The following is a 19686-nucleotide window of genomic DNA, read 5'->3' on the forward strand; positions in this document are numbered from 1 at the left end:
TGACATGCTGAGGCTGAAGCTGAATCAGGAAAAACAAATGGACAGGTCCTTAGTCCTGAACGCTACCTTGTGATTCCTGATTGCCATTAGATGTGAATAGAATCTGACCTGGTTGTGACACACCCTTTGGTACATTAATTTAGTATTCATCATGAGAAAAGCATGTGGTTAACTATGAAGCTGCTCAACAAACCATTAAGTAACATCAACAATCCAAACAAAGCATTGGTTTGAAGCAGTTTAAAATAGAGCTCTCCAATACTTCCTGAAAGAAATACAGCCACGAGTACTGGTCTTGTCAGTGGATCAAACTCCCGAGATTGATTTTGTCGAGACGACTCACAACACAGATCAGAGAGAATATTTCCCTCTTGTTAAGGTGGTGCCAAGTAACTGTGGCTTGTTTGCTTATAGGGATGAGGCACAGACAAAGATGCTACAATTGAAGGAAAAGGCAGAGAAGGACCTAGCTCTGCACACAGCCGAGATGAAAGAACTCCAGCGAGTCATTGACCATGACAAGAAGCTGAAAGAGTTCATGGGAACTAAAGCTCAAGAACGCTCTGGTGAAAATGACACTTTACATGACACCTGCAAGCAAGGTAAAAAAAAGCCTTGCCAACAAAAGCAACAAGTTAATCATTAACTGCCTGCATGAGACAAACATTTTTATAACTCATAGTCATAGTCATAGGGGACTTGATAGTCAGGAGTACAGACAGGGGATTCTGTGGACAGAGCAAGGAGAACGGATGGTGGTTTGCCTCCCTGGTGCCAGGGTCCAGGATGTTGCTGCTCGAGTCCAAGACATCCTAAAGGGGAGGGAGATGAGACAGAAGTCGTGGTACATGTAGGTATCAATGACATAGTGAGGAAGAAAGAGGTCCTGAAAAGTGAATACAGGGAGTTAGGTAGAGAGTTTAAAAGAAGGACCGCAAAGGGAGTAATCTCGGGATTACTGCCTGTGCCACACGACAGTGAGAGCAGGAATTGAATGAGATGGAGGATGAAGGGGTGGAGCAAAGGGCAAGGATTCAAGTTTGTGGATCACTGGGACCATTTTTGGTGTAGGTGAGACCTGTACAAAAAGTACGGATTGCATTTTAACCCCACGGGGACCAGGATTCTGGTGGGGACGTTTGCTAGGGTTACTCAGGAGATTTTAACTAGAATGGCTGGGGGGAGGGAACCAAATGAAGGAGAACAGCAAGGAGAAGGTTAGAGTGCAATCAGAGAAAGCTTGTAGACAGTGTTTGAGGGGAGGAAATGCAGGTAATAGAAAAGGGGGATGCTCTATACAAAGATGGACAGAGGTTGATTGCAAAAGATTAGAAGAGAGCTGTTGGTAAAGATAGGGGCATACAGGAAATAAAAAGTGGGAAATCTCTAAAATGCATATATTTTAATGCTAGGAGCATTGTAAGGAAGATGGATGAGCTGAAGGTATGGACTGACACTTGGAAGTATGACGTGGTAGCGATTAGTGAAACGTGGATACAGGAAGGATGTGACTGACAGCTAAATATTCCTGGATTTAGTTGCTTTAGGTGTGATAGAACTGGGGGGGGGGGGGGGTCGCGTGGGGGTGGGGTTGCACTACTTGTTAGGGAAAATATTACAGCGGTGCTTAGGTGCAATAGAATAGAAGGCTCATCCAAGGAGGCTATTTGGGTGGAATTGAGGAATGGGAAAGGGGAAGTTACAATTATAGGAACGCGAATTAGAACAAATTGTAGGGAGATAGCAGATATTTGTAATAAGCACAGGGTAGTGATTGTGGGGAGTTTAAATTTTCCGAATATTGATTGGGAAACCCATTCCGTGAAAGGGCTGGATGGGTTGGAGTTTGTAAAATGTGTGCAGGTTAGCTTTTTATATCAATATGTGAAGGTACCAACAAGAGAGGGAGCTGTGTTGGATTGACTGTTGGGGAATGAGATGGGTCAGGTGACAGAGGTGTGTGTGGGGGGAGCACTTCGCTCCAATGATCAGAGCGCCATTAGCTTCAAGGTAAATATGGAAAAGGATAGGTCTGGGCCCAGAGTTGAGGTTTTTGAGTGGGGAAAAGTTAGGTTTGAGGAGATACGAAAGGATTTACAAGGGGTGGATTGGGACAATTTGTTTTCTGGGAAGGATGTAATAGAGAAATGGAGAGTCTTTTAAAGGAGAGGTTTTAAGAGTACAAAATCTTTATAAACCTGTTAGGTTGAAAGGTCAGGTCAAAAGTTTGAGAGAGCCATGGTTCTCAAGGGATATTGGAAACTTGGTTCGAAAAAAGAGGGAGTACTACAATAGATATAAGAAACGGGAAAAAGGAGATGTTTGGGTTCTATATTGAATGTAAAAATAATCTTAAGAAAGAAATTAGAAAAGCTAAAAGAAGATATGAGGTGACTATAGCAATCAGAGTGAAAATAAATCCAAAGGGTTTCTACAAATATGTAAATAGCAAAAGGAAAGAGAGAGATAAAATTGGTCCAATAGAGAATCAGAAAGGACAAATGTGTGTGGAGCCAAAAGAGATGTGGGAGGTCTTGAACAATTTCTTTTCCCCAGTATTTACTGAGGAGAAGGATATTGAACTGTGCAGGGTAAAGTAAGCAAAGGAGGTAAATATGGAAATTATAGTGAAAACAAAGGCGAGAAATCAGACTGCTCAAACTACAGGGGAATCACGCTGCTCTCCATTGCAGGCAAAATCTTCGCTAGGATTCTCCTTAATAGACTAATACCTAGTGTCGCCGAAAATGTCCTCCCAGAATCACAGTGTGGCTTTCACGCAAACAGAGGAACTACTGACATGGTCTTTGCCCTCAGACAGCTCCAAGAAAAGTGCAGAGAACAAAACAAAGGACTCTACATCACCTTTGTTGACCTCACCAACCTCACCAAAGCCTTTGACACCGTGAGCAGGAAAGGGCTTTGGCAAATACTAGAGCACCTCGAATGCCCCCCCCCACCCCCAAGTTCCTCAACATGGTTATCCAACTGCACAAAAACCAACAAGGTCGGGTCAGATACAGCAATGAGCTCTCCGAACCCTTCTCCATTGACAATGGCGTGAAGCAAGGCTGCGTCCTCGCACCAACCCTCTTTGCTATCTTCTTCAGCATGATGCTGAAACAAGCCATGAAAGACCTCAACAATGAAGACGGTGTTTACATCCGGTACCGCACGGATGGCAGTCTCTTCAATCTGAGGCGCCTGCAAGCTCACACCAAGACACAAGAGCAACTTGTCCATGAACTACTCTTTGCAGATGATGCCACTTTAGTTGCCCATTCAGAGCCAGCTCTCCAGCGCATGATGTCCTGTTTTGCGGAAACTGCCAAAATGTTTGGCCTGGAAGTCAGCCTGAAGAAAACTGAGGTCCTCCATCAGCCAGCCACCATGACTACCAGCCCCCCCCCCCACCACATCTCTATCGGGCACACAGAACTCAAAACGGTCAACCAGTTTACCTACCTCGGCTGCACCCATTTCATTGGATGCAAGGATCGACAAAGAGATAGACAACAGACTCTCCAAGGCAAATAGTGCCTTTGGAAGACTACACAAAAGAGTCTGGAAAAACAACCACCTGAAGAAACACACAAAGATCAGCATGTATAGAGCCGTTGTCATACCCACGCTCCTGTTCGGCTCTGAATCGTGGGTCCTCTACCGGCATCACCTAAGGCTCCTAGAACGCTTCCATCAACGCTGTCTCTGCTCCATCCTCAACATTCATTGGAGCGACTTCATCCCTAACATCGAAGTACTCGAGCTGGCAGAGTCCACAAGCATTGAATCCACGCTGCTGAAGATCCAACTGCGCTGGGTAGGTCACATCTCCAGAATGGAGGACCATCGCCTTCCCAAGATCGTGTTATATGGCGAGCTCTCCACTGGCCACCGTGACAGAGGTGCACCAAAGAAGAGGTACAAGGACTGCCTAAAGAAATCTCTTGGTGCTTGCCACATTGACCACCGCCAGTGGGTTGATATCGCCTCAAACTGTACATCTTGGCACCTCACAGTTCGCCGGGCAGCAACCTCCTTTGAAGAAGACCGCAGAGCCCACCTCACTGACAAAAGACAAAGGAGGAAAAACCCAACACCCAACCCCAACCAACCAATTTTCCCTTGCAACCGTGCCTGCCTGTCCCACATCGGACTTGTCAGTCACCAACGAGCCTGCAGCAGACGTGGACATACCCCTCCATAAATCTTCATCCGTGAAGCCAAGCCAAAGAAAGAAAGAAAGAATATAGTGATTAAGAAAGAGGTAGTACTGGAGCTTTTGAAATATATAAAGGTGGATAAATCTCCAGGTCCTGACAGGATTTTCCCCAGGACTTTGAGAGAAGTTAGTGAGGAAATAGCGGAGGCTCTGGCAGTGATTTTTCAAATGTCATTAGAGATGGGTATAGTGCCGTAGGATTGGTGTGTTGCGCATGTGGTTCCTTTGTTTAAAAAGGGTTTGAGGAACAAGCCTAGCAATTATCGGCCTGTACGTTTGACATCTGTGGTAGGTAAATTGATGGAAAGCATTCTTAGAGATAGTATATATAAATATATGGAGGGACAGGGTCTGATCAGGGACACTCAACATGGATTTGTGCGTGGAAAGTCGTGTTTGACCAATCTTGTTGAATTTTTTGAAGAGGTGACTAGGAATGTTGATGAGGGTAAAGCGGTGGATGTTGTCTACATGGACTTCAGTAAGGATTTCGATAAGGTTCCGCATGGGAAGTTAGTTAGGAAGGCTAAATCCTTGGGTATTAATTTGGAGATGGTCAAATGGATTCAACAGTGTCTGGAAGGAAGGTGCCAGAGACTAGTAGTAGATAATTGTTTGTCAGAATGGAGTCAGGTGACAAGCGGTGTACCTCAAGGTTCGGTATTGGGACCATTGTTGTTTGTTATATATATTAATGATCTGGAGGATGGGGGTGGTAAATTGGATTAGTAAATATGCAGATGATACTAAAATGGGGGGAATTGTGGATGATGAAGAGGGTTTTCAAAGGATTGCAGAGGGATTTAAACTGCTTAGAGGAGTGGGCAGAAAGATGGCAGATGGAGTTTAATGCTAGTAAGTGTGAGGTGCTTCATTTTGGAAAGTATAATCAAAGCAAGACAAATGTGATAAATGGTAGGGCATTGAAGAATGCAGTGGAGCAGAAAGATCTAGGAATAACAGTGCATTGTTCCCTGAAGGTAGGAGTGCATGTGGATAGGGTGGTGAAGAAGGCCTTTAGTATGCTTGCCTATATAAATCAGTGCATAGAATATAGGAGTTGGGAGGTAATGATGAAATTGTACAAGACATTGGTGAGGCCAAATTTAGAGTACTGTGTGCAGTTCTGGTCACCGATTTATAGGAAGGATATTAACAAGATAGAGAGAGTGCAGAGAAGATTTACAAAAATATTGCCTGGGTTTTAGCATCTGGGATATAAGGAAAGATTGAGCAAATTAAGTCTTTATTCCTTGGAATGTAGAAGGCTGAGAGGGGATTTGATAGAGGTGTTTAAGATAATGAGAGGGATAGAGTTGATGTGGAAAGGCTTTTCCCATTGAGAGTAGGAGAGATGGATACAAGAGGTCATGTCTTTACTCAGAGAGTTGTAACTGTGTGGAATGGGCTTCAGGGAAAGGTGGTGGAGGCAGGGTCAATTTTGTCATTTAAGAAATAGTTGGATAAGTATATGGATGGGAGGGGGATGGAGGGATATGGGCAGAGTGCTGGTAAGTGGGATTAGAGGAGAGTACTTGGATCAGTGTGGACTAGAGGGGCCAAATTGGCCTGTTTCCATGCTGTATTGGTTATATAGTTATAACTCAGTCTCAGGATGTTGGTGACAATGGGAAAACCAATGGTTACTCTATACCCCTAACTGCCCTATTCAGATTATAATACAACTGAGGGTCCCAATAGCACACTTCAGATAGGAAATAAAAATATTGGTGAAGCATTGGATCAAATAAAGTACAAATTGCTGTTTCTATTTCTAAAAATAATTTGTGAATGAGATGGATTTTTAAACAATCCAATAGGTTTGCAATTTTTAAAAATTGAATTTGATTTCTCAAACTGTGCTGATGAGATTTTGTTTCCCAAACCCAGTAGAAAGGTTACAGTGACACACCTGTTCTAGCTGGAATACATATGAAGTTATAGAACCAAGAAAATTGTTCACAGATGGCAACCTCAAGTGAACATCTTGGAGCTCAGAACAGGCCATAGTTAATTGATCATCTGCAAAAAGTTTGGAATTCTATGTAAATGGAATACCACAGCATTACTTCTACTGGCCTGTTTTTGAGCTGTGATCTTGTTCCCTTATGTGAGTAGAAATAATTATTGCGAATGGACTTAGTGGGAATTGAGAACTGCAGTACCACAGAACTGTGACACATGCTCTCTTATAACACTCTCTTACAGAACAGGATGATCCAGCAAAGAAAAGGAAGGACCCAAAGGAGGAGGCTGTGGAGATATATGAGACTGTTTTTCAGCAGATCCAAGCAGTTACTGGGGAGGACAACTTGGATGCAATGGTCACAATGTTTGTTGAAGGTAAGGAAATACTTTTAGCCTTTCATTAGTTTTAGTTAAATAGCAAATTCAGAACAAAGGATGGAGGTGGGGTTGGAGAAAACACCAAGTGGGAAATGGATTTTGTGGCAATGCGAATAATACCAGTCACTCAGGGAATGACTGTACATTCTATTTATTTTGATGCCAATGAAAATTATTTGTTTTCGGTGAATTGCAAGCTAATCCTTTCATCTTGCTTAATGTTTGGCAGGCAATGCTATTGTTACAGGAAATGCTTTAAAATTATATAATTGAAATGAAAATTTAAGATCTTAGAGGTACACAAGATATTAGGCAATATCTATAGAAGAGAATCACTTTACTTTTCAGGTCAAAGACCCAACTTGGCAGCACTGGCTTGTTCAATAATATGGAAATGGTACTGTGAAAGATCAAGGTTTTATTAGTTCATTAACTGCAGAGATTAGAGTGTACCTTTCCTGATTCTACTTTCCACATTAAAATATGTCTTTTCTCCGATAGTTGAAGACCGTAACTTTGCACTATTTAATTACATCAATGAGCAGAACAGTGACATTGAGAAAATGCAGGAGGAGATCGCTAATGTAAGTCTACCATAACACAGTTCTTTAAATAACTGATTAGTGTTTTTCAGAAACTCTGGTTAAAAGGGAGAGACCATCAATGCTGGACACCCTTTTACTTGTAAAATATAGAAAGAGAAAAGGGGAATTTAATATTATTAGACCATCCTTGGGGCTTCAGTGCTGGATGTGGTACATAGAACATGGCACAGACAGGTCATTCAGATAATAGTATTGTGCCAACTTGTATAAATCTAATCTATGATCATTGTAGATTGAAGGAGATAAGGGTTTCTGTTATCTGAATCTGAAAAAGGAAATGAGGAGAGGTTACCATCTTTGATTTCAACACAGTGCCAAGAGGAAATTTAGTCATTAATTCACATAATAAGATGTCTTTGGATGTAGGAGAAAACCAGAGCAGCTGGGTAAACTCACAGAGACTATAAGAAAACCCCACATATATGGCCCCTGAGGTCAAGAAGTAACATGAGTCATATAGAACAGAAAGAGGTAATTTGGCCCACTGTGCCCTTGCCAGCTATTAAATCCCATTTTCCAGTTCTCCATCATACACTCAGGGTTGTATTCAACCACCCTCCAAGTGAAAAAATTCTTTCTCAAATCCTCATTAAATCTCCTATCCCTTATCTTAAATGTGTGTTATTTGGTTATAGACACCCTTGCTGAGGAGAAGTTTCTAACTACTCAATCTCTACCCCTCATAATTTTGTATACCTTAATCAGGTATACAATTCAGCCTTCTCTGCTCCAAGGAATATAAATTGAGTCTATCCATTTACTCCTGCTAGCTGAAGCGATCCATCCCAGACAGCATGCAGTGAAACTATTCTGTGTTCTCCACAGTACAATCCCGTCCTTCCAAAAGTATGGTGACCAGTGCTTCTTCTAACTTGCGTTTATATTGTTTTATCACAACCTCCTCTTGTCTTTGTTAGCCAGAGCATAGAATATAAGTAAGCCATTTGCCGGTGCAACTATCTTCAGGAATCCTTGGGCAATCAAGGAATACATCAATAGTTCTTTGGGTCCTGCTATTCATTGTGTTAACCTCACCTCATTGGTTCTCTGAAATGAATCAACTCAGGATTAAATTCCATCTGCCATTTCTCCGCCCACCTTACTCTCATGCTAAATTACTTTTTTAGTCATGGTCTCCCCACCTATCAATGCCACCAATTTTTTCACTGTGAAATTACATATCATACTTTCTACATTCAGATCTAGATCAATCATCTAGAAAATACAGACAAAGGATCCTGCAATACTTCACTAGTCACAGGCCTCCAATCTTAACAACTTTCTCTAGTTCTTACCAACAAAGCATTTTCAGATTCAGTTTGCCAGATTACTCTGGACTTCATGTGGATCCTTGTCAAAGGCCTTATTGAAGTTCATGTTGACAACATTAATCACAATATCCTCTGAAACACACTTAGTTTCCTCCATAAAAAATGTAACCAAATTTGTTCTCCCCTCTCCAGATGCAGATGAATCTTGCCCCTAGAAATGTATCATGATGGTACTAACTCTGCATTATTATGCCATCCAATCATTTCATCTATTCGATTTTTGCTCCAAGAAAATCCATTCTGTCTCCCAAGAATAATACAAATGTTGATACTAAAATGAACCTGTTCCAGCTATTGATGTAATTGCAAACTTAAACCAGCTTCAACCAATATAATTAAAATCAGGTTTGGCCACTTGCTTGTTGCTTTTTTGAGAAATCTTTTTTGGGCACAAGTAACCAGTCCAACAAAACACCAGTAAAAACATTTTTAAAAGTCTTTGAAAATCAAAGAGCTGCAGATGCAAGAAATCTGAATTAAAAGCAGAGAATGCTGAAAACATTTCACAGGTCAGGCAGCATCTGAAAGGTTATCAGGCTGAGATATTTTCCTATTTTTCTCTCTCCTACATGCTATCTAATGTGCTGAGCATTTCCAGCATTTTCTATTGTTATTTCTAATTTCAAAAGTACTTAATTGACTTTTAAGTTCTTGGGGCGGCTTGAGATCAGGAAAGACATTATCTAAGTACTCATTTATTCCTGTAAAGGTTAATCTTGAATGAGTCACAGTTCAAGATGGTGTGCAGTACTTTTTCTGTCCATCTCTCTTGAAATCCTGATGTTCTTCATCCTCCTATTAACTTGTTTCAAATATTCTCCAGATCCAAGGGCAAATTGAAGCCTTCAAATTGCAGGAGATACAACTGGAACAAGATCATAAACATGCTCTGAAGAATATTGAAACTCAGCATGAAAAAATGAGCCAACAGTGTGAGTTGTACGAGAGCAGGCTCACAGAAGGCCGAAAAATATTGGATGAACTTAAAACTGGTATTTGTTACTTCCTGAATAAATATACCTTCAATATTTGTATTTATTGCATACTTGTTAATTATTGATGAGCTTGGAAATAGTATTGCCCAAGTCAAAGAGTGCAGAATTCAAAGCTTGCTCTGTTCAACTATTTGAGACTGAAGCTCAAGTTCTCTGGTTGCATCCAGAGGAAATTGGGTGTTAATGGCCCCACCCATTTTCGACTGAGGGATCACAGGAACCCATAAGCCTCATCCATCATACATTATTCTTTCCTTGCTGCCTTGCCCCATAATGGCTGGGAGAAATATGGCCATGAGTTAAGGCCAGTTACACAGTTCAATCAGCCTGTACATCTTTCTCTACTTTTGTATTCCCAAAAGGATTGTGAAGATAAGAGATCAGTTGCAGGCATTGATTGGTGGGGTTGGACAGGCACCAAAGCCATATATTGTTTCTTCCAGGGCGGCATGGTTGGCATAGCGTTTAGTACAATGCCTTTACAGAGCTGATGATCGGGACTGGACCAGGGACTGTAAAGAGTTTGTATTTTTCCCTTGTTTGCATGGGTTTTCTCTGATTTCCTCCCACTTTTCAAAACGAACTGGGGGTGTAGGTTAATGAGGTGTAAATTAGGCAGCACAGACCTGTGGGCCAAAATGGCCTGTACCGTGCTGTGGGTCTAAATTTTTTAATTCAATCAAATACATATTCTTGTGCGTACCCTGGCACAAGATAAGGTTCATTAAAAATGACAGCAAAGCAAACTTACAGCAAAGTTTAAGCACATTACTGACTGAAAACTGAAGACTTTACCCAGCCTCTCATCTCTCCCAGAAGATGTAGACTCTCCTTAAGATCTAAACCACGAGGGACTATTTTACCTTGTTTGGAACAAATGAACTCTCTTGAATTGGTGCACATTCAGAATTAAGCTTAGAAAAAAAATATCAGTGAGATGACTATCAAAAGGAAAAAGTTATTGTAAACAAGACTATAAAATTCTGTACAAGGCTATTGCTAACAGGATGATCTACGTAACCAGGCCAACATTGCATCTGGAAGGTGTAATGGATTTGTGTTAATCTTTAATTTAATGTTAAAACTATATTTTATCTTGATATGTGTTTTTAGTAAGTTAGTTGTGGGCTGGTACAGGGTCACACATAGGTCACAGCACATTTACAGATACATCATTGTACTCAGAGAAGAGAGTTCATTCTCGGAGTTGCAGCGTCTTGGAAAGACAGAGCTAATGAATTTGAAGTGGGCCTTAATTATTCAAGAACAATGGGATGTTTGCTTTATTAAAAACGTATCTAAGTATTTAATAAGAACTGCTGAAGGAAGTTTCTGTTTTTAAACTAAATCCCTTGAACAAGAGAAATGAAACTCATAGCCATGTGAGTGGTAGTGTTTAGAATTCCAATAACTGATCACGTTTTCTAGGAATTAAGAATGATCTCATTGATGATGCAACTGTCACATGGTTTGGAGAAATATATTATTGAATTTAAACCTTTTTAGTTCAGTTCAGTTTGGAGTTTACAAAAGTCAAGACTCCTATGACACACAGGGGTGAAACCTTGTGAAAGGCAGGGTTGAGTTGCAGTAACCAGAATAGGTGCTGTTGTGTGTGTTACTTCTGGGAAAAGGGGAACACAGAATTAATGATTTTTGAAATAAGGAAGACCACTTCACTGTCTCTTTGGAAAAGAGGACATAATTCTACTGGGTGTATTTTTGTATGGCCACTTCATTTAATCCTTATCTGGATTTGTGAATTCATCATGGAATAGCCACATTCCCAGTCTCTTTGAAGAGGGTAAAATTGTGAGTAAAGAGGCCTGAAGATATGATGTTTAAAAGCGCTTTGTAATTATTTCTGAACTGAGACTTTAAGACCTTCAAAGCAAGACTAAAATGATGCTGAAGTTTTAAAAGTTGACTTTTCAGAATGAGACTTTATTATACTCACATTTATATTTGCACATATTGGGATTAAATTTAGAGTTAAGTTTAGTGATAAGTAAGAAATATTATCAATAGTTTAATAGAAAAAACGATTAATTTGAATTTACCATGCTGTTCCTGTGTTAGTGCTAACAAAGTCCCTTTAGTCCCAAAAATAATTAAAAGGGTTGCAAGTTCGTAACAAAGGAAAATCTCTATCAGCCTTGTGTTGCATATACTTGTCAGCATGAAGATTGATGGGATGAAAGTTGGTGAAGAGTTGTGATGGGGGAAGCGACCATTCAAGTTAAGGCCACTATTCATGGATGATATCAACATTTTTTCCTTTGACCAGTTGTCAGTCCTTTGGCTTGTGGACACATGAATATTTCAAGTAGGCCTCAGGAAATCAAGAGAACGGGAGAACTAGAGAGAGGTGCAAAGATGATGTAATGGATTTGTTTTCTTGTTCCCCCACACTCCCCTGGACATCTCATCAGCATAGGAGTGTGCTATGATTTCAATATTTATTGCTGCTGAAGTTCTTAAATCTGAAACATGCCAGCCTTCCAGTAGAGGGAGCCATCTGTGACCAAGTCACTAGCAAAAACACAAATGCTGGAGGAACTCAACAGGTCTTGCAGCATCTGTAGGATGTAAAGATATATAACCAACATTTGGAGCCTGGGCTCTTATTCAAGGTACGAGTAAAAAGCAGGCAAGTGCCCTAATTAAAAGTCTGGTGGGAAGGAAAGAAAGGGCAGGGGAGGAGCACAGACCAGCAGACTAAAGTGTTAATTGGGGAGGCACTTTTTTTTTTACATAGTTGTGGGTGCCTGGAATGCCTTGCCAAGGGCGGTGGTGAAGGCTGAAACTTTAGGGGCATTTAATGGATGAAAGAAAAATAGAGTGTTATGAGGTAAGAAGGGTTTAGCATTTTTAGTGGGAATATATAGGTTTCCACATCGAGGGCTGAAGAGCCTTTACTGCACTGTAATGTTCTATGTTAATGGAGGAAGAAAGGAGAGAATTGATTGGGTGAGGAGGGGTTTGGCTTTGTGAATGGAGAGCTGGGGGAAAGAGACTGAAGGACAAAGAGAGAGAGGGACAGAGCTGAAGGAAAGGAGTCAAAGGGATAGAAGGTCGCAGGAAGGGGGGCTAACAGAAATCAGAGAAGCAATTTTTTATGCCATCCGGTTGGAGGGCATCCAGGTAGATTATAAGGTGTTGTTCCTCCAATTTACTGGTGGTCTCAGTCTGGCAATGCATGAAACCTTGACAGACATGTCAGCAAGGGAAATGTGCTGGAAATTGAAATGGATGGCCACTGGGAGATCTGCTCTATTGAGTATACAGAACTGAGGTGCTCAACGAAGCAATCTCTCAGTTTGTGTCCAGTCTCCAATGTAAAGGAGACCACAACAGGAGAACTGGATGACCCCTGCAAATTCACCAGTAAAAGTGTTGCTTCACTTGGAATGACTGTTTAGGGCCCTGAAGGGAGGAGGTGTGGGGGCAAGTGCAGCTCCTGTGGTGGCTAGAGGGGTAGGTGCCAAAGGAGCAATTGATGGGAATAGAGGAGTGGATGAATGAGTCCGAGTGAGCAGTTCCCACAGAAGGTGGAGAGGGAAGGAGAAGGGAAGATGTGTCTGATGGTGGCGGAAATGGCAATGATATGTTGGATGCAAAGCCTGGTGAATCTGGGGGCAGAGGGGGCCAGGGTAGATGTATGGGTATTGTAGGATACATTGGTGAGGACCAAGTTGATGAAGTTTTAGAGGAGATCATCTTAGATGATCTGGTTATCTGATGATTAGTGTTTCAATAATTAGCGAAGCCAAGTCCCGTGAATACACAGGGTAGAAATTTTTTTTCCATTGGTTGCAGGGTGAATGGTTGGAGAAAGGTAAATGACGCTTGCACCAACCTTCCTGTGACATGCTGCCTGAAAGGCCAATGTCACCATGATTGTAAGGTACAAATTTCATACTTCTCTCCTAACAGTGAGGGAGCTCAATTGGCTATACTGGTACTGATTGTAACTGTATAAAATCTTACCTTTATTTTGTATGAACCATGCATGACCACATTTTTACCAATGTAAAACTTTTCCATTAAATTAAGCATTTTTATATAAAACCCTAATTGCCCCCCTGCTCATCACTTGATGGTCCTTGGAGATGCACAACTGCATGGCCATGGAGAAAATAACATAATTTAAGAAATAAATCCAATACTTTTGCCAAAATTTGGCAACCTTATCTCGAGCACTTTGGTGCACAGCTATAACAATAGCCCACAGTTCTAAAAAACTAACAAAATACATAAAGACAACAGCAGTGAAGTGCCTCAAAGAGTGGCAGTACACTGAATTTTTCTTATCTTTTTACCATTTTTTGTCACTTTAATAGTTTTATTTGTTTAATTTTCAAAGTTATGGGGAGGGAAGGAAATTACAAGTAAGCTGAGAAGTGAATTATTCTTAAAGAAAGTGTAAATACATTAAAAAGATATGATACGATGCGTGTTTTGGAAAAACTGAAAAATAATTTTTTTTTAAAAACCTCTAATTGCAACAAAATGAAAAACAAAGGCATGAACTGATTCCCCAAGCTATAATATTTGAAGGTTTCTTCACTTCATGTCTTTCTTTGGCTTGGCTTTGCGGACGAAGATTTATGGAGGGGTAATGTCCACGTTAGCTGCAGGCTGACAAGTCCGATGCGGGATAGGCAGACACAGTTGCAGCAGTTGCAAGGGAAAATTCGTTGGTTGAGGTTGGGTGTTGGGTTTTTCCTCCTTTGTCTTTTGTCAGTGAGGTGGGCTCTGCAGTCTTCTTCAAAGGAGATTGCTGTCCGCCGAACTGTGAGGCACCAAGATGCATGGTTTGAGGGGATATCAGCCCACTGGCGGTGGTCAATGTGGCAGGCATGAAGAGATTTCTTTAGGCAGTCCTTGTACCTCTTCTTTAGTGCACCTCTGTCACGGTGGCCAGTGGAGAGCTCGCCACATAACACGATCTTGGAAAGGCGATGGTCCTCCATTCTGGAGACGTGGCCTACCCAGCGCTGTTGGATCTTCAGCAGCGTGGATTCGATGCTGTCGGCCTCTGCCATCTCGAGTACTTCGATGTTAGTACTTCATGTATGGCTGTGTTAAATCTCATTAATACAGATTCATCAACAAAAGCATTAATGTTTTGTGACACGACTACCAGAAGTTAGGTGAATTAGATGCCTCGTCACCTTTTTTCATTCAATTTCTCCTGTGGCCTGATCTCACTTGATAATTATATGGCAACTTATGAGACAAGAGTGTAAAGTGAGACATGATGTCACTACCAAAACCTCCAACAGAAAGCAACTTGAAGTCACTCAACACATCTATTGTTGAGTGGAGAGCCTTGGCACTGAGTATTCTGTTTCCTATGTTATTGGGATTCTGAAACAAGTTATGGATTTACACCATAAGTTCTGTTTGGCTCATGGATGCGTATTCTACCTGATAGTGCATCCACTAAACTGGTATTTTGGCTAGCCTCACTATAAAGGCCATGACTCAAAATTTAAAAGAATGGACAATTGATCTTTGCTCACCTGGGCTAGGAATGACAAAATTGGTCAAATTTTCTGCTCCTGAGCATTATCCACAAACACGTAATTGTGTATAATGGGTGGATTTGAGATGTGCTGTGAATTTTTTTCTGTTTATGGTCAAAAACTTGTTTTCTATAACCACTCATGGAGAATGGTCCTTTGTGCAAAAATGAGCATTTATTTATAAATATCAATAAACATAAGAGGCAAAGGAAGTAATATAAATTTTATTAAATTTCATTCAAATCTATTTTAATTGTATGTCATTTGCAGGAACTGAATCACTGTTTAATAAAATAAACTGTGATCAATCGATTTTGGATGAAATGTTGGGATCTGCATGTGGAATTCGAGATAACAATGTGATGCAGTATCTGGGCCTCATTGAACAGCGTACCAATGAGTTATTATCCATCCAATCCTATCTTTCATCCAAGGTACCTTTGCATCCATTTCTTAACACATTAAGTTTATTGAGTAGAAAGTTACAAAGTGATCCTGACACCACAGGATATCTTCTGGGTCACAATAAAGGCATAGCTGGTTTGTGACATGCACTGAGGGTCAATGTCCATAAAGGTTTTTGAATTCCATGCAGAAGGACATTCCTATTTGCAGCAAGATTGATTTCATTCATTTTTATACATTTCTCACCTCCAAGACAGAAGGTTGTAGGTTTATGACCCATCAAAGATATGAGCTTACAATGCAGATTGACACTCCATGTTCAGGACCAAGGGAGTGCCCTAATGTTGAAGCTGCCATCTTTCAGGTGAGATGTTAACCAGTAGCACCCATTTGATCCTTAATTACTATCGACCGGTAAGTACTCACATCAACAGTAATGAAGTGTTTTGAAAGGCTGGTCATGAAGCATATCAGCTCCTGTCTGAGCAGTGATACGGATCCATTCCAGTTCACACCATCTCACACCATCATCATCTCAAAATTGATCAGCAAACTCCAAGACCTAGGAGTTAACACCCCACGGTGTAATTGGATCATGGATTTCCTCACCTCCAGAACACAATCAATGAAGATTAGTAAGTATGTCTCCTCCACAATCTTCATCAGTACCAGAGCACCACAAGGCTGTGCACCTCTGCTTTACTCATTTTACACCTACAATTGTGTAGCTCGGTACGACAATAACACCATCTACAAATTTCCTGGTGATACTGCAGTGGTAGGTTGTATAAAGGAAGGGGATGAGTCAGCATACAGGAGGAAGATTGAAAATTTGGCTGAATGGTGCATCAACAACAACCTTGCACTCAATGTCACCAAAACTAAGGAGCTGATTGTTGACTTCAGGAAAGCTAGAGATAATAGACAATAGGAGCTGGAGTAGGCCCTTCGGCCCGTCGAGCCAGCACCGCCATTTTACAGATCATGGCTGATCACTACCATCAGTACCCCTTTCCAGCCTTATCCCCATAACCCTTAACTCCTTTGCCCACTAGAGTCTTATCTAACTCTCTTTTGAACATAATCAGTGAATCTGCCTCTACCACCCTCTGTGGCAGAGCATTCCACAGATTCACACTTCTCTGGGTAAAAAAATGTTTTCTCATCTCCGTCCTAAAGACAGTCCAATGATCATTCGAGGATCAGAGGTAGAGAGGGTGTGCAAATTTAGGTTTTTGGGAGTCATTATCTTGGAAAATCTTTCCTGGACCCAACACACCAATGGCACCGTGAAGAAAGCACGTCAGCACCTCTACTTCCTTAGGAGTTTGTGGAGGTTTGGTTTGACACCAGAAACACTGGCAAATTTCTAGAGGTGTAGTGGAAAATCTGCCGACTGGCTGCATCATGGTCTGGTATGGGTATACCTGAGCTTAAAGCCCCCCAAAAGATAGTGAACATAGCCTAGGACATCGCAAGCAAAACTTTCCCACTATTGAGTACATCTACAGGGAATGTTGCCATCGGAGGGCAGCAGCAATCATCAAAGACCCACACAACCCAGCACACGCTCTGTTCTTGCTGTTGCCATCAAAAAAGAGGTATAGGTGCCACAATTCTTGCACCACCAGGTTCAGGAACAGCTGCTACCATCAGACTCCTCAATGACAAACAATCAGAGACACATTTAAGGACTCTTTCTTGTGCACTTTATTGATTTTTTTCTTTGTTCTCTCTGTATTGCACAGTCAGTTTGTTTACATTTGTTATTACTTTAGTGTTATTTTATTTGTTTACATGTTTATGCTGTGTACAGTTTTTTTTTGCACTACCAATTAGTGGCAATTCTGCCACACCCACAAGAAAAAGGAATGCCAGGCTTGTATGTGATGTCGTGCATGTACTCAGAAATACATCTGAAATTAAATCCCTCTCAGGTGAGCGTAAAATACTGCATCTCGCTGTTCAGTTGAAGAATAGGTGAGTCCTTGCCCCAATGTTTTGGATAATTTGCAATCACTAGTCAACATCAATAAAATCATTTATCTCTGTGCTATCTATGGGAGTGTGTTGAGTACAAATTGGTTGCCATGTTTCGCACATTCCAATGGAACCTTTTTTTTTTGTCATGTAACATGAAGTTTCACACACACCCCTGCCTAGAGTGAGTGGTTCTGTGCATTAGCAATCATGTGACACATCACTATGCCAAACTGGCCAGAACTTTGGTTTAACCTCCAGTCTCTGATGAGTTATGCAGTATAGGTTAGGTTGCAGATGGAACAGTGGAATTGGTGATAATTTTTGTTTCAAATCACTGACTCTGCCATTTTATTTGGAAAAAGCATGTATGTGGACGATGACTGAGTCAGTTAAGCATCTTCTATATTCAATATCTAACTGCACTGTCTGGATTCACACATTAAGGAAGGGCACGAGGCCAAGGCACGGGGGGGCTATTTGCATCCCTATTCCCCACAAATAGCTGGTGGCTTCTGATAAAATAAGACAAAATTTGAAAATACAGCTGTCAGTCTATGTAACTAGTATATCGAAAATGGGGTAATATGGCATATCATAATTGCAAATAATATGGATATTTTTCTTCTTATAATTAGATAAACTGGAAAAAAAAACTAGCTTCTGACATGTGAAATGGCTCTTTAATTCTGCATAATCATCATCCTGGACTGGCTCACATTAAGTTTTAACAGATCAATTAAATTCATCTCAAATTTTATCAAAGCTTCATGAGTGAAATTTTGAGGCAAAATTATTCACTGTTTTATATTTTATTTACTCCAGGATTATGACAAGCCATATGACCCACAGAAAACTGCAATGTTGCTGATGGGGCAGCGTTTGGCGAAACCCACCCAGCCTATCTACATTGAACCTCCGACAACAGGGTTTGTACTGTTACTAACTAACAACCCTTTCAATTATTTTTGGAACTAAAGGGACTTTGTTAGCACTGATACAGGAACAGCAATGAAAATTTCATCAGAGAATGGTAAATTCATCTTTAAAAGTTCAGGATCATTTTAGTCTTGCTTAAAGGTCTTAAATTCTTAGTTCAGAAATAATTATAAAGCACTTTTAAACATTATAACTTCAGGCCTCTTTTACTCACAGTGGCTATTTTCTTCCACGATGAATTCACAAATCCAGACAAGGGTTAAACAAATGTAGTTATCTTCTTCCACGATGAAGTCACAAACCAGACAAGGGTTAAACGAAGTGTCCACATAAAAATAGACCCAGTAGAAATATGTCCTCTTTTCCAAAGAGACAACAAAATGGTCTTCCTTATTTTAAAAAGCCACTAATTCTGTGTTCCCCTTTTCCCATGAGTAACAACAGCACTTATTCTGGTTATTCTAACTCAACCTCCCTTTCACAAGGTTTCAATCCTTGTGTCTCAGGAGTTTTGACTTCTGAACTCGTCCAAAATTGAATTCAAAATGTCTGAATTTGGTATATATTTCTCCAAATCATGTGACCTTTACATCACCACCAATTCTTGGAAACCACTTGGTATTATTTCTATCAAAATTCTGTTCCTTTTTCAAAAGCATTCCATATCCATAACAACCTCTAACCTCATCTCTGTTTAATTGGCTTAAGTGGCTTTGATTAAAAGCAGATGACTTCCTCAGCAGTTCTTGAATAATTTAGATCCACTTGAAATCCATTAGCTCTGTCTGCCCAAGACACTTCAACTCTGAGTATGAACACTCTTCTCAGAAAACAATGGTTCTCTATAAATGTGCAGTGACCTGTGTGTGACTCTGTACCAACCCACAGCTAATTTTGTGAGAATACAGACACAAATATTTTAACTCAATAATTTTCTTTACTAAAACATTTTTATAAAGGAAATATAGTTTAACATTAAAGCTTAACACAGATCTGTTGCAGTGCTTTCCAGTATGTAGAGCACGTCGAAAGAACCAAAGACTTGTTGATCCAAACCAAGGCTTTTATTTACTAAAAGACTGGAGCATATCACATGTAGGTCAACCAGACCAGAATGACCTGGTCTGGCCAGGAACAACCCTTTAAGACCTGCCAGTAGGTGCAGCTACGCTCTCAGCCAATCAAAAGTCATCCTACACTACCATCTGTACATATACACATTGGTGATAGAATCTGTACTATCACATTCACCCCTTCTTTGAGAACTGACCCCGGGGTGGATGGAGGTTAGGGGCTGTACTGGTCAGGGGGCCTAACCATCCGGTGTGACTG

At 40.7% G+C, this 19686-nt stretch overlaps 1 protein-coding gene across 1 annotated transcript in view; it reads left to right on the forward strand.

The window, feature by feature from the left end:
• Positions 1–19686, forward strand: part of odad1 (outer dynein arm docking complex subunit 1) — a 47198-nt gene that overhangs the window by 11818 nt on the left and 15694 nt on the right. The window contains exons 8-13 of the mRNA XM_069918643.1: positions 415–602; positions 6431–6565; positions 7070–7152; positions 9328–9496; positions 15301–15464; positions 18241–18344. Of these exons, the coding sequence (XP_069774744.1) occupies positions 415–602; positions 6431–6565; positions 7070–7152; positions 9328–9496; positions 15301–15464; positions 18241–18344 (843 nt within the window). The remainder of the gene's footprint in view (positions 1–414; positions 603–6430; positions 6566–7069; positions 7153–9327; positions 9497–15300; positions 15465–18240; positions 18345–19686) is intronic.

The sequence above is a fragment of the Narcine bancroftii genome, chromosome 2 (genome assembly GCF_036971445.1).
Source record: "Narcine bancroftii isolate sNarBan1 chromosome 2, sNarBan1.hap1, whole genome shotgun sequence".
In the NCBI taxonomy this organism is placed as follows: Eukaryota; Metazoa; Chordata; class Chondrichthyes; order Torpediniformes; family Narcinidae; genus Narcine; species Narcine bancroftii.